At 33.7% G+C, this 15,548-nt stretch overlaps 1 protein-coding gene across 1 annotated transcript; it reads right to left on the bottom strand.

The window, feature by feature from the left end:
• Positions 1 to 6,231: 6,231 nt before the first annotated feature.
• Positions 6,232 to 14,743, bottom strand: LOC110452368. Its single transcript, XM_021500845.1, has 6 exons — positions 14,677 to 14,743; positions 10,847 to 10,949; positions 7,644 to 7,807; positions 7,107 to 7,243; positions 6,435 to 6,579; positions 6,232 to 6,303 (listed from the first exon to the last, which is right to left on the bottom strand). The coding sequence occupies exons 2-6, from the start codon at positions 10,935 to 10,937 to the stop codon at positions 6,232 to 6,234; spliced, it is 609 nt and encodes a 202-aa protein (XP_021356520.1). The 5' UTR covers positions 10,938 to 10,949; positions 14,677 to 14,743.
• Between the last annotated feature and the right edge of the window lie 805 nt (positions 14,744 to 15,548).

Genomic DNA, 15,548 nt, shown 5'->3' with positions numbered 1-15,548 from the left:
TTCGTTACATTTATTTTCGTGGTTCAATAATAACCACGAAAACCACGAATGTTTATACACAACGAATATTTCACTTTATAGCGTACATCCCTCAACTGGTCAAGATACTAGCTTGTCACATATGAGTTCTTATTTGCAAACTAGCGTAAATAATGATGAATATGGCTCAGAAACTACCTAGTATATATCTGGCAAAAATCGACCCATAGACACACGTGATGTTGAGGTCATACCGATTTTGCTTCTGCATTGTATGCAACGTTGGTGCTATTGAAACTGTCAAATTCGTCTTTTTTATGATATTAACCAATCGGTACAGCAACAAATCGATACGGAAATAATTAAAAATAATATGTAGACGTCAGGAATCAAAGAAATGTGACGTCATAATCCGTATTCGCCCTCGTTATGAAGGCATTGCAATTGTTGTCGGCTATATCAATACAAAAGGTACCTTTAGGAACACAATAACAGATATATAATTCATATTTATTCATCGGACAACCAACAAATCGCTTGTTTATTGCGCGGTGGTATAGTGCTACACTTAGGTTACCGTCCTCGTTTAAGATCACTACGCACTACCTGAGACGTATGTAGAATACGTATGGGTAGTTTTCCGTATTTACGCATCGATCAACGCTTGGGACGTTTCAATGTCGTACAAACATTCCTCAATTGATGCATGTTATGTCTTCACGTGGCGTCCTACATTTTCCTGCTTACCGATTTTTGACGGGCACATACCATGTTCGGTTTACGAGGTGCAGAAAAACGACACTATTCATGATCACCTCAGTTCGTCACACATTCATGGGTCGTGAGGTTTCCCTATTTTTCTCTTTCGTGCGGGTCTCTCTTCTTATTAAGGTATACAATTCTCTTTTTTTTCAGTGTTCTTTTCGTTCTCTATCAAACCTTATTTTTTCCTTTTGCTTTCGATCAGCATCGCTGATTTTATCAGCAGACAATAGAACACTGTTTTTTTTTTTTTTTCTTTGTTCGTTAAGCATACTTTAATGTGAAGTGAACGTGTACCCTTTACACATGGTTAAGTTCAGACAATTGAAATATTTGTTGATCCACTTTTTATATAACCAAGCTATTGTTGTATTGAATGACATAAACATGAGTGTTATTCAAATAATAATCCACAGGTGAATGAAACTGCAATATGATGTGTCATTTATTTAATTTACATTTTTTTCCTTCAAAAGTAGATTTTTTTCGCTTAATTTAACCACTGTACTACATACACTCAAGCAGCCTCTGTTTGAATAATAAAAATAAAATGGTTGCCATCTGCCCTTTTCAAATAAAAAAACAAGGTTCACTAGTCTTATTTGAGGATTTTTTTTTATAAAAACCTTCTCCCAAATTAATAGCGATTCCCAATTTCTTGATATTTTACAATTATTTTTCTACAGTTAGGCATATTTGTTATCAACATTTCTGTTTATCAGGATAATTTGCTTTTATAGCGTATATTCATCTCATTCACGTGAGCATATGGCAAATTACTTGTAAACGTTTGAGTCACAACAACAAGGTAAACCATTCTTTAATTAATGATTTTTGAAAAATCACAACACACTTACACAAGAAAACATCTGCGTCATCAGAAATGAATGAGTCTGTATAATGCTACTTGTTTTTTTGTTTGGTTAAGGATGTATGACATGGTTGTATGTTGTGTATGAGTACAGATAAATTGTATTATAAAGACTGAACAAAGAAAATATACGTAGTTTTAACATTGACAGTAATTAATAATTAGGTAAACATGACACACTGATGTGTCTATATATATACAAAACATACCAGTCATCGTATTATAAAACAGATGTTGTTTTTCTGATGCGACGTAGTTATAAGGGAAAATCCACGACACAGCCGGGGAAGACATCTCCTAGCACGGAACTGATATATCGTTACAAACGTAGTGTTATTTCTGTTGTAATCATCAAGAAAGTTTCCTAACATAATTCACTATAACGCTGTTACTAAAATACAAGCCATCCTCGCCAGAACAGATATTTCATCTCATTATTTACCATTTAAAACGGTGCTTATCGATCATTCATCTCGTTGGTTACCAGGTGATGTCCTTGTCAGTACAATAAAGTCACGTCCTATACACTGGTGCACACTGAACAATGGGATTGATTTTTTAGTTATTATTAAGTATCAATTAATGACAAGGAAAATTAGTAAATTGGCAACATTTTATTAAGTATTTTGCAGTATTCTACTGACGAAAATCCAACGTTGTTTTGTACAGATTGTGGTTATGCTTTTTCAAAAGAGCCGACTCAAACAAAGACAATTAGTTAACCCGAACAAATATCCTCCATCCTCCTCTGTAAGTATGATTGGAATTAGCGTTGCTCAATAACGTGAAAAGGTTATGAAGATCTCTTTGGAAAAGAGAGACATACCGTTATTTACGATGTGAAGAGCAAATGACTATCCTTTCATTACATTATGACTTAATGTCGTAGAGATTAGTTATATGTATATATATATATGTTTATGGCTATTCAAAATTTGATGAAATTCATATATCTTTGTAAGGTATAACAAGCTTTACAAATATCATTTTAAACAAACATTGCTGCGAGCCTTACATACGGAACTTAGTTATCGCGTTATTGAATCGCAGACTATGTTCTTTTTCAGAAATATTCACGACAAATAAAAAGAAAATATAAAATGTATTAACAAAAGTGTCTATCATCAATGAAGAGTAGAGATGGGAAATTATTTGAAATTAATTCCCGAGTCTAAGCTTACCAGTGCGCCGAGATGAAACCTCGCTTTAGATGACATAAACAACTTTTTTTGCCGTTACTCGAATCTGATATATACGTATTGTACAAAAGCACGTATATCACCTGTTTTATGTACATGAAAAATGCATCATTTTTTATGTGATGTTATGAGGATTTCTGTATGTGTTTCCGTGTTTAAGTTAGATTCAGTTCAATACAATCGACCTTCATTAATTTATCGAAAATTATTTCGTCTTTTAAGCAAACGTTTGTTGCCATCGTCGTGTATTATTACATATGTTTTCACTATGATATATAGGTTATCCAAGTTAACATCGAGGCATCGTCGTGATTGTTTCAAATCAATGGAGTTTGTTGTCGCTAAACAAACTGAAATGATATGGTAAACTTATTGGTCACAAGGGGAATTACTCTTGGTCGCATATATTTTATAGAACACCTGGAATGATCGATATTAATGTAAAAATGGTGTCCAGCATTAGAACATTCAGAAACATTAAAGGATGTTTGCCATTTTTTTATTGCACACTCCTTTGCAGAATACTGTTTTTGCGTAATTCATTTATTGTTTTGTCTCTTTATTTTTATGTCTGTGTTTCTTTACTCTATTTTGTTTTAGTAACTGAGTTGCTGAATGTAAAATAGTAACGTAAAGATTTACAATTTTGCAGCAAATAATATTTATTTATTTATTTAAAATGACAATAAATGGAGAAATCATAATTATCATGTAATCTTAAGTTGTGGTAGAATTACATGCTGATTCTATATTTCTACCCAAACCACAATTTATCGCATTAGTCCTGGCCCGTTAGATCTTAAAACTTCTATGAGTTGTAAAACATTCTGTTTATGATCTAGAACATGGAAGTAACACTCTAACGCTATTTCTTTGGCCATCTCTGAAAATTGACATCATCAAATATGCTTTGGGCCGCAATCTCTCGTTGTGATGTCATAATTAATGGCAATAGTGCTCCCAAACGGAAACAGAAATAATTTGTTTATTCAAGAACCGATCAGGAAGAAAAAGGACCCCTCACTCGTGAACGGTTGATCATCATGTTTATCTATATTTCAGTCATTTCATTTCAGCAAATGTTATTCATGCTGGTGTATGGATGGGATCGAACAACAGGCTATGCGCCTATTTCAGTTCTTTTCTGCATGCATTTGTATGAAGCAGTATATATATATTATAATTTATAGTGAAACGAAAAATTGAAAAACAGATGCAACTTATACACTAAACATATATCAATTTGCAGGTCAATGATATAGAAGAGATAACTCAAATTGCTTATAAAAAGTACAGGTCAAACAGTACTGTAGCTTGACCTCACCAGGGTCATGAGTGAATATTAACTATCTTCTTTCACTAGATTCTTCCTGGCAAGATCCACACAGAGTGACGTGTAGATAGTTAAATATTAAGCTAACGTTATAAACATTGGATATTATGAATAAGCTATGCCAATCTGGTATGGTATATTAACCTTCATATTATAACATGTTAAGAACATAGTTGTACAACTATTTGTTATTAATTACTAAGTACATAAGTCATATATTTCATTTGTTTCTGGAGACGATTACACAAAACTTACAGCTGATATAAATACAATACATAACATTGAACATTCCATAAGTAAAAATAGTAGCTCTAATAAATAGTGTTATCAAGTCTTAGACAATGAGCCAGACTTGTATAACGTAGCGATTATGCTGATGACAGACACAAATTTTTCAGTGATACTTGCGTTTTTCCAAATATATTGCTTATTCAGTGACCATAAAACAAATGCACAAGCTGTTTCAATAATTCTACTTTTCCTTTTGTATTTACACTTGGTACACCCTTGGACTCTGAAGTCGTACCATCGTTTTTGTGGGTCAATCCTTCATGCCTATTTGTAAGCGAATGACTTGCTTGTGCATGCGTCTGATCCTGTTTATGGATTGTTTCTCCCTTGGACTTTTCTAAAACATGTTTCTCTTTTTTCTCTTTTCTTCTTTGTTCTTCCTTGTGTCCAATTTCATATGTGTGTTAACATGCTCTTTATGGTGTCCAATCACATGCTGTTGTTTTTTTAAATGCTCTTGAAGGTGTCTAAGTCCATGTTTGTTTTTGTTGACATGCTCTTGAAGGTGTCTAAGTCCACGTTTGTTTTTGTTGAATTGCTCTTGAAGGTGTCTAAGTCCATGTTTGTTTTTGTTGACATGCTCTTGAAGGTGTCTAAGCCCATGTTTGTTTTTTTACATGCTCTTGAAGGTGTCCACGTCCATGTTTGTTTTTGTTGACATGCTTTCGGTGGTGTCCTACAACATGATTGTTTTTGCTGACATGCTCTCGAAGACGTTGCAGTGTATTAGCGTTAATCTGTTGATTTTCTCGTTGTTGAAAATGCTTATAAATCAACTGTAGATTGTCCATATGTCCCTTCGCTCGATGTTTCCGACTCGTTCTTGTAGTTATAGCCTTTGTCTGTGTATGACCCTTCTTGAGCAGTTGAAGTATTTTATGTATTGTATTCGTCTGTTGCTGATTCCGAGATAGCTGATTGAAACGATTGTCCGCCTTGCGGTTGTATTGGTGGACTAGTTGATAAAGGAGAGTTGTTGGAGAACTTTTCTTTGTGTGAACAGGACCGTGAGGAGAACCTGTAAAACATATAACAAATCTCAAAAGTATTGCTCCATGCAAATTTAAATAACAAAATAATGGTATTTGTTAATTATATTTCACTCTACCACGTCTGTGATGTAACGACGGTTTGCATTGGTTATAAAGAGTGCATTATTGAGCGAAATATTGGCGCGACATTGATCAAGTTAAAACGAAGCAACACGATCACGTGAGAAATCTTGCACGCGCAAAAGAACAGCGTCTTATTTGCATTTTGAATTATCTAGGTCATGTCGCCTTATAAGACAGCAACACTTTACAATTAGTTACATTTGACGTGGTAGAATAAACATAATCAACTTATGTGCGTGCACATGTTGATTATTTCTTAAATATGCTAGTACGTGTTCAGAATAGTATAATTCCAACAAGGTATTTTTTACAATTATAGCTGATTTTGTCTTGAACCCCTTAAACATGATATACTTACGAGTAACTTTCCGTTTTAGTAGAAAGTCAGCAATCAAAAGAAGCGTCTTTTGAAATTGGTTATTCCTTAGTAAAACATCGTAAGCAATTTGCTTAGAGCGGTCATACGTTGTTGTTGGTGGTGAAGTTGCCTTATAACCGACTACTTTAGTACTCTTCGGACTTGTCGTCATCATATACGGTGCTTGATATATTGTTATGTGTTTATATGCCGTAGGTTCAGGTTTAGTTGTAGTAGGTGTTGTAGTAATGCCTTTCACTGTTTTAGACATTTCAGTAGTAGCATAGGCTGTGACGTCAGTGTTTTTTTCGGTCGTGGTTGGTTTAGAAGTTGGTATCGTGGTTGTTGCCGTAGTTGGTTCTGTAGATGGTGTCGTAGTGAACATTGTCGTTGTTCTGGGCGTTGTCATGGTAACAGGGGTTGTTTCAGGTTTCCAGTATCCAGACCGTGAAGGGTATTGATACACTGGAGGGTCAATATTTACTTTCATTGCAACTTTAAACCATGTTGACAGGGAATCCCCTACCTCGTCAGCAGACACCGGAGATGTTGCATATTTAGCTGACGTTTGTTCTTCATTTCCCTTAGATTGTATGTAATCTATTGGACCCGTGTTTGATGGCTGACGTGTGTGTTGTCCATCTGCACCGGACCTACTGTCTCTGTGACTTCTGAGAGAAGGAAAATGGAATGTAAATATAAGTGAAAGACACTTGAATATTTTTGTGAGCAAAATGCAATTGACTTGCATCCAATTTAAAAACACAAATTGTTTCATATTAAAGGTCTTACATATCTATACATCGAGTTCATGATTGTTTATGTAGACTTTAATTATTTGACAACAATTATGAAACAGGTTTTTAAAACCTAAAGTACTCATTCTTGTTGGCCCGGATGTTAGCGCGCGGGAGTCTTAATGTTAGGGGAACTTAGAGAACCCAGGGAAAACCTACGTGGTCGGGCAGGTGATCCCATACCTTTTCACATCCGATCGGGGACGATTGTTTATGAAACAACTGGTATTAAAAAACCAATCACATGATTATTTTCTTAATCTCCATGTTAGATAATCCGGACATATATAGTACTAACTATTATTAAGCCTACGCTGAATCTGTGTGATACTTATCTGGTCCATTTAATGATATGAGTTGAATATAATAAAAGAAGCTACTGTTTTTCTGATGTCTCTTACGTGTGATCTGAGTTGAAGTCGGATACATCAATAGAGTTGGGGTCGGACATATCAATAGCGCAAATCACCTGTACTGTCTTATCGCTAGCTGTCTGCGCATACGACCTTTGTTGTACAATCACACGAAACATTTTACTCTGTAACAGTCATGAAAACAAATACAGAAAAGTTGATAAAAAATGTCTACAAATCCAAGGGAAATATATGTATTAGTACCAAAATATTTTTCTTCTTAATATTTCTATCTATTTATTGTAACTACTTTCTTTTATTTATTTATTTATCTATTTATTTCTTCTTCTTTTTTTATCAAATTCATTCTTTTAAGATCATGACTAGATATTTAACATTACATTTGATAAATTCACTCCCTTTTTAACAAATCTATTTTCCAGACAGTACAGCCTTAAAGTCACGGTTGCAAGTAGTCAAAACCGTCTTAAACCGTAATATGATGCATACTAAAGAATGAAAAAAGGTATGGGTAGCCATTTTAACAGTTAATGTAATAGAAATAATACAACAGCTCTCATTTACCAAATCTACTTTGCAGGTGTCAAATCGAAAGGCATAATCATGTAAACTTTCCGAAGTTCTATGTTTACATCCGGGTCCCTTTCCTAATATATAGAGTATGCCTCCTTCCGTAGCGTTTTTCATGTGGACGACGAGCTTGTTTCTGTTACATTTTCTTACTGTCACTGAAACAAATTGAAAAATAATAAATCAAAACTGATATCAAATTAGATATTAGACAATGAAAACCGATGATAACTTATTTACTACTGTTACAATGGACATTAAGCCAAATGTGCCCACTACATAGATTTGTCCATTATAATCTCAAATAAAACATTATTCAATGGGACTTATGCAACATCAACATGTCGCTTCGGTTTGAACTGTGACATGGTGAGATCTGTACCTCACCGCTTGGTGATTTGGCGTCGTAAGTAACGTTGGAAGGCTTTGGAAGGGTTTCGGCCACGTTGTGGAATAGCTTACAATCACCCTTCACGAAGTCAAGAACCCTGACCATATTCAAGAAGGATTAAAAGACCCATCTGTTCTCGTCTGTATTTAAGGCTCCTAGTACAGATGTCATTAAGAGACCTATCTTCATACACTGACACGCGAATGAAACGCAACCTCTTTAAATGTCCATAAATTTATAATATTGATCAGTTATTGTTAGCCGTGTTGCATAGCATCGTATCATACATATCCAACATCAGTTCACGATTGATTGAACTATATGACACTACGCAGTTCAACTTTTATCCTTTTCGTTCTCTCTAACGAGAGCCCATTTATCATTACAACGAAAATTACCAAAGAACACACCTTTTCTGGTTATAACATGTAAACGGCGAAATGACCATTGGTCAAAATATTGAGTAAAAAACGTCTGACTTGACGAAAATGTCCTTGGTAACAATACGTATCTGGACAAACGGAAGCAGTGTATGTACATTAAAAGCAAATTTTGACAAGATGGAGCGTTATGACATATACCATAACGGTAAACACAGCCAGCAGCAACTATGGACAAAATAAGCATAGCGTAAGAACTTGTCCTTTCATGAATAGACAACAAGTTCAACGAAGATACAACGAGGACGAAATGGGGCAAAATAAAGAAAGCCGGATTGGATTTCAACAAGTGAAAAGACAGTCTGGTGTTGATAAATAATGATATCCAGGTGATTAGCACGGATCATAAGCTATTTAGTGGGAGGTCAGTGTGCTTTACCTAACTTTGATTCATGTGCTAAGAAAAGTTTATCTTTCTCGTGTGATGTTAATTAATATTCATATTCAATGCAGAATATATTTTTTATATAATATACGATTTGAGTATATTAGACAATTCATCAGGTAGAAGATGTCAGCCAACTTTAAACACTAACATATGTAAAAAAAAATAAAGATGACACAGAGCGTTTTACATGTAGGTAAAAGGAAAAATAAGCATCGTCAGTATGATGTGTATTGCTTCTCTATATTCTAAATGTGAATTGTGTGCTTTATAATCTAGAAACTAGATATTGACAAGTTAATATCTTTATAACTGAAAATATTCATTTTATTGAACTGCATGGAAACAACGAATGCGTTACCAAGCTGAAACTAATGGAGAAAGGGAAATAACTCTTTCATAATAACGAAAAACTTATTTTGTCAATCTTATAAGTATGGGTGCCAATACAGGCTCTGGGTCCGAACAAGTAGCTGGTAATAGATCAAAACAGAAGCAATATCGCCAATAAAAACCAAATAGTGTATGCAACTTAAAAAAACGTTTCACATGTATAATTACAGATTTGTATGAGAACTTATATATATATATACATATGGTAAATACAGTCAACCATGTTTTCATCCTGGAAAGTATGATGGTTAATGTATTCGACCGTACAATTACGACAGGTAGTAAATGTCTCACACCTTGCAATCAACATACAATCAGGTATATGCTACGTTATGTTTATTTATTGGATAGATAATATAAAACAGGATTGACGTAGGAAAGGCTTTTTTTCTTACACATGCCCTGATCGGGCCTCGAACACATGACCTATGATCCTTATCATATTTTTGTCATAATCATTTAGAATACAGCACAATATCCCTTCGTGATACATGATGTATTTTGAGCACCCCTTAAGGCGCATCAAGTATATATCGGTATGATCAAAGCTTGATTTGGTAATTCCATTCATTGTTTCAATCTTACCTGCACATCGTTAAATAATAATTCGCATTAATTGTATTATAATCATATCTTATTATATAAACTACCGTATGCTATCATGTCTCAATGTTCAGTGTGCTACACTGATACACTTAAAATAACTTGATTTACAAAGGAGAAGTTACAATATTATTATATATAACATATTAGTGAGAATGGCGACTTCTGAAACAAACGACTTTCATTCGGCGAAACATTAATTATTTACATTTTTCCATTTATTCTGGTAGTTAATTAGGGAACAGAAACATGACGACATGTCGTTAGGAAAACCTAACTTTGACTGAATTCTTAAACAATCGAAGATAGGTATATCGTTATTCCGTCTTTGCGTATTGCAGAGTTATCTTTTCTTGTGAGCAGGTATTGATTGCTATGTCATTTGTTTGTGAGAGTAACGTCATCAATGCTTGAGAAAACAACGTAATTTTTATCACATAAGCCAATGACGTAACAATTAATACCTGCTCACAAGAAAGATAACTCTGCAATACGCAAAGACGGAATACACTTCGTTTATCCAGTATGGATGGACTTCAACAAGCGAACCAAGTACTACTTAAAAATATCACAAAATACTACTGAATTCAGTTTTAAACGAATCATTGCTGACATTCCTATCATGCATCTGAATTTTCAACATTGACATCAACAGGGGAAATAAGTACCATTTGAAAACTACACATACTAACACTTAGTTCTGCTTTTAACGAAAATTAATAGAATTGACGTTATGCCTATATCTTATTTTAAATCACATGGTTACTGGCTTTGTTAAGTATTCCCTCTATCACCCTGTTTTATCCCTTCACTATATAATTTATCCATCCTACTCTTTTTTCTATCTTTTCTTAATCTGCTGGATAACTTAACTACTCGGTAGTGAAGCGGACCACTCAAACAAACAGACGAAGCTCTGCAATATTTCATAATATAACAAATAGGTTTGACAGTGAAGTGGAAAACATATAAGTTAAGTTGATACCGGTTGGGTTGAAAGGTTTGGTGTTATGTCCGTAACCATTGGTGACACCCAGCATTACAGACAAAGTCAGGAGCAGTTGCATTGTAATCATGATCGTTGCTATCTGAAAGAAAAAAATGAAAATGGCAATATAATTACCAATGAAATAGAAGGGGTATTATATAGGAAATAAATGTAGGTAATACAATGTTTTGTGTTTGTGATGGTTACGATATATTTTTAACATCAAAATAGGTCAAAATAAAATAATGTTTTGACATTATTTTAACTCGTAGTTTATTCGCTAATTGGTGACTCTTTAAACGCAAAAAAAAAAAAATCCTTTTGTGTGAAAGCTCTGAAATTTTCGCACATTCAAAAAAGAAAAGCTTCTCTGAGCATATGGTAACGGTATTATCTGTATAAAATTGTTAAAGCGATGATTTGGTAGTAGAATCTCACATTTCATTATTATGGTACTGCTTCGATAACCTGGATATCCCGATAATTTTAGCCACGCTTATTGGCTCCAGTATAAGGTCACGAAAATATGACCTCAACCAGACTGTCTCTGGTATGAATGAAGATAAGGATTTGCTAGTAGTATTGACTTTTTTGGCATTTTTTTATATTTTTTCCTATATTATAAATAACCTATTTTGAAATATTGTATTTTCTTTGTCTGCGTTTTCTTGGATTTCATTACATTTTTTTTAAATGCTGTTAAATATCAATTAATATCATGGCTAAATATTGAACTATGTACGTTATAACATTCTTGCGATGGTATTTTTTTTACATGTAAATATTTAAGATGTAATTAAGTAAGTTTAAGTACGGCCTGGAAGAAATAACGCATTAATACGGGAAAAAATTGATATGGATCTGATAATATACAAATATAATGAACCAGGGAAAAATACTAACACAAATTGTAAAGTAGCACACATCACCGTGACACCATTCGCGTCTCATTTCAATGAATAAAAGAACCATTATCGTTATGCAAATCATTTTTAATTTTTTCACACGGCACAGTTATTGATGGAATGTTCTATGACACCATCAATGAAGAAGACAAAAAATACTATTACAATTCATTCAATTATGCATTGTAGCTGTCTCCATGCTAAATGTTTCCCATATTAATTGCCTAATTATATTTTAAAATGCGCGTTTTAATTGATAATGACAAGGAGTGGATGTAATGAATTAAAGCAATAGCTAACGTTATCAATATTAATCTTGTATATATATTATACCTGATCGATTGTGATGAATCAGCATTTTTTACATTTTTTATTCGGCGAAGAAAATCGCAATGGAATTACTTATTAAAACATATTACAACGCCAATGAGCACTTAGAATTACGTGAAACGAAGAAAAAAGTGTGCTTAAAAAAGGAAATCCGCATGTTTGTCACATAACCAAATGTTCCAAAAAATCTCTAATCGGTGCTTAATATAAATTCAAAATACAGTGTGATTTCATAGAAAAATTAACAGAAAAGTCGAGCAAATATTATATAACTGTTTTCACTTCACCAGGCACATTTGTTTTCAACACTCGAGGAAATGACATATTTTGTTTCCGTGTATGTTATTTGTCGTTACATTAACTATTAGTATGTCCCATGGAGCAATCAAACCATATGTGGGTGTTTGTTATGGAAAATAGAGCGACTGCTCTCCGTGAGTTCAACATTTGTTGGTATATATAAAGACTATTTTCAAAAGACTGTCTGATATATTGATTTATATCTAAAACTGTTTTCAAACTTGAGAGACAATTCTAAATGCTAAATTCTTACATACAAGGCTTCATACAGACTCAACTAAAGATTATTTTATATTTCATTCGGAAGATCCTCAGCCTCCAGATAAGATGCTCCCTTTTCGACCCATAGCAGAGACATTGCAAAATATAATAACATTTGTAAGATTTGCCCCAACAGACGGACGAGGGAAAGAGTTACGAGACCAAACCAGTGATACGCTCACATGACCCCTGGATAACTCGGGATGAGTTATTTTTTGAAAGCGAGAATGCCACCCTGGTCAAGTTGATTGGTAATAATAAAAAAAATATATACAACATTTGATATAGCGCCCTATCTAGCTAGCATAAGCCACTCTAAAGCGCTTTACAGTAAATATGTATACTATTAATACAATTAGGATATAAATTGTTGGGGAATTCGCAGAAGCTGCCTTATCAGGCGCTAACTACAAGTCCTATATCACCTGGCTAATATCTCCCTATGTGTGTATGCCTGCATGTGTACTGGAGATGTATTGTGTTCTGTTTGTAGAGCAGTTCTGTCTTGGTAGATCGTCAGAATTATAAACGATAGGCCCTGGAAGCATTAGAAACAGGAACAATATGCTATTATTTGACGCCCACGTAAGGAGCAGGAAGCTTGTTATAACAAATAGAAACGCTTGTGACAAACATTACATGATTTCCTACTCTGATGCCTGCTTCGTTGCCCCTGTTGATGCACATTTTTAACTATCGACGAGTCTTTAACGTGAGCTACGTCATAGTCTGAAGTGTCTAATCCCTATTCACATTACCTTAGATTATCCATGGCCTGTTTCATTTCCTGAATTTGACAGAAGACATGATGTAAGTTTAATTCGATTCAGGAAATGGTTAACCTGTCGAAGGATGTTACTTCATGTATTACTTTTTTTCTCATGGTTTCGGCACCTTTATGTTTCGTTTACTGACTTTAAAGTCTAATTTAACCTTTGTGTTTTGACAATAGCGTTCATTATTACCCTATTTTGCTTGCAATGCAATGCAGGCCAATTGTTGGCTTATTTGATGAATCTTTCAATTAATGTATGAACAAAAACATTTTTAAAATATCTTTATATATTATTTTGTATGTTATTATTCATATTATGCAAATTGATTCGATCTACTTCGCACATGAACGATGTCAAAATGTCAATGAACTGACAGTTTGCTCGAACAGTTCCTTGATGTATCCATATTCATATCACACTCATCATTTACATATTAATACATATTCTTTATTAAATATCCTAAATGTAAAAATAGGCTACAGTATCTTCATCAATGACATGTATATGATCTTTTCTAAATAAGATCAATACTGCAATTTATTTTATCCTGATTATGTAACATACCAAAGCGATTTGGTTTAGTTTCTTACATACAGTATTTGACATCCTATTTACAGCAATGGTCATTTACGTATGTGCCAGATGTCGATGGGATGGGAAAACTGGAGTGACCGGAACAAATACCGACCTATAACTCATACCTGGCGACTGTCCTACGAAGGTCTCGAACCCGCGAACCCCAGTGGTGTATGGCTAGTGATCGGTCCTTAACAAAGCTTTCATAAGTGGATGGTGTATATATTTAATGTCAACCAACCATTGTTTCTAATATTTCTATTCATAATTTATTTTTCATCAGTTAGGTTTTCCTTAATCCAACTGCTCGTCATTCAGGATGCGGAAGTGATAAAACCGGATATAAGCAATATCTATTTAGTCAGTTTCAGGCGGTAGCCGCCCAACGTATACTTAACGCACACTTCTACCTAAGGTCCGCATCTATAAGTACTTTAATTTTTCAGACTTTTATATTCCACATCTTTGAATAATGTTTAAACTGACAAAAGTTTTGTAATATGTTAATAAGACTTGTTTCAAAATTGTTGTAAGATAATTCAGGTGTCAGAATGATGCGTCTTTTATATGAAATGTATTGAACCAATATTGCACATGCAAATAAATTGCACATTTATAAAATAATAGATTGTGTCTGATCTAATGAATAATATGAATGAAAATCATAATGATATCTTACCTGTCTTGGACGTCTTCGTACAGATAATCAAACCCTGATTTCAAATACAAGTATCCGACCATTCCAGCATAACCAACTGCGCTTCACTCAACATGGCGTCTATAACGCATATCACGTGACCGTTAATGTCAATCTGTAAATCAAATTTTATCAGTCTCATGTACATTATCCTTGCTAATTAGAATAGTATATATATATATTACCATTATAAACGTCTCCGTTTATGTTTTATCCATCGATGAGAAATATTTCTATTTAATTATTTAACCTAATAAATAAGAAGTGTTAAGTAAGTTATGATTTCGACAATTAATATAAAATAATCATGGTGACTTAGTTTGCTATTTTATTTCATTAATAAGAATGCAAAAAAATATTGTTTATTAATTTAGCTTAATTTTTGCTATTATGAAGCCATTATTTTCTAGGTTATCGTGTCTTTGTGCAAAGAATTATGATGCATTCCCTTTTGCTTTAGTGCCTTTTCGGTCCCATGTGTGTAATTTCGTATTGTTATTAAGTCCTTGTGATCCGTTCTTGTGTTTTCATCAAAGTATCTTTTATTTTGTTTACATTTCCGTATATTTTCCTAAAATATTGTTTTATTTTGCACGATTAAAACACAGGTTTTCATCCTTTTAACAATTAGTATTACTGACAACGAAATGAAAATAGCTTTAATTAATCTGAACCTTAACAAAAGTAAAATATATGAAATACCACGAAAACTGTGTTTGAGATAACAATATCACAGCTCCAGAGCGGATTCAAAAGCTACATCTCCGACTAAATAGGTCACTGTAAACTAGTTATCTGATTACCATACGTTCATTGACCCATTTCCGCTGGGATTGCATTTAAAAAAGTGCTGA

Source organism: Mizuhopecten yessoensis, unplaced genomic scaffold, assembly GCF_002113885.1.
Source record: "Mizuhopecten yessoensis strain PY_sf001 unplaced genomic scaffold, ASM211388v2 scaffold6647, whole genome shotgun sequence".
NCBI lineage: Eukaryota > Metazoa > Mollusca > Bivalvia > Pectinida > Pectinidae > Mizuhopecten > Mizuhopecten yessoensis.
Note: the sequence above shows the minus strand (reverse complement) of the source record. Positions and strands in the feature narration are given on the sequence as shown.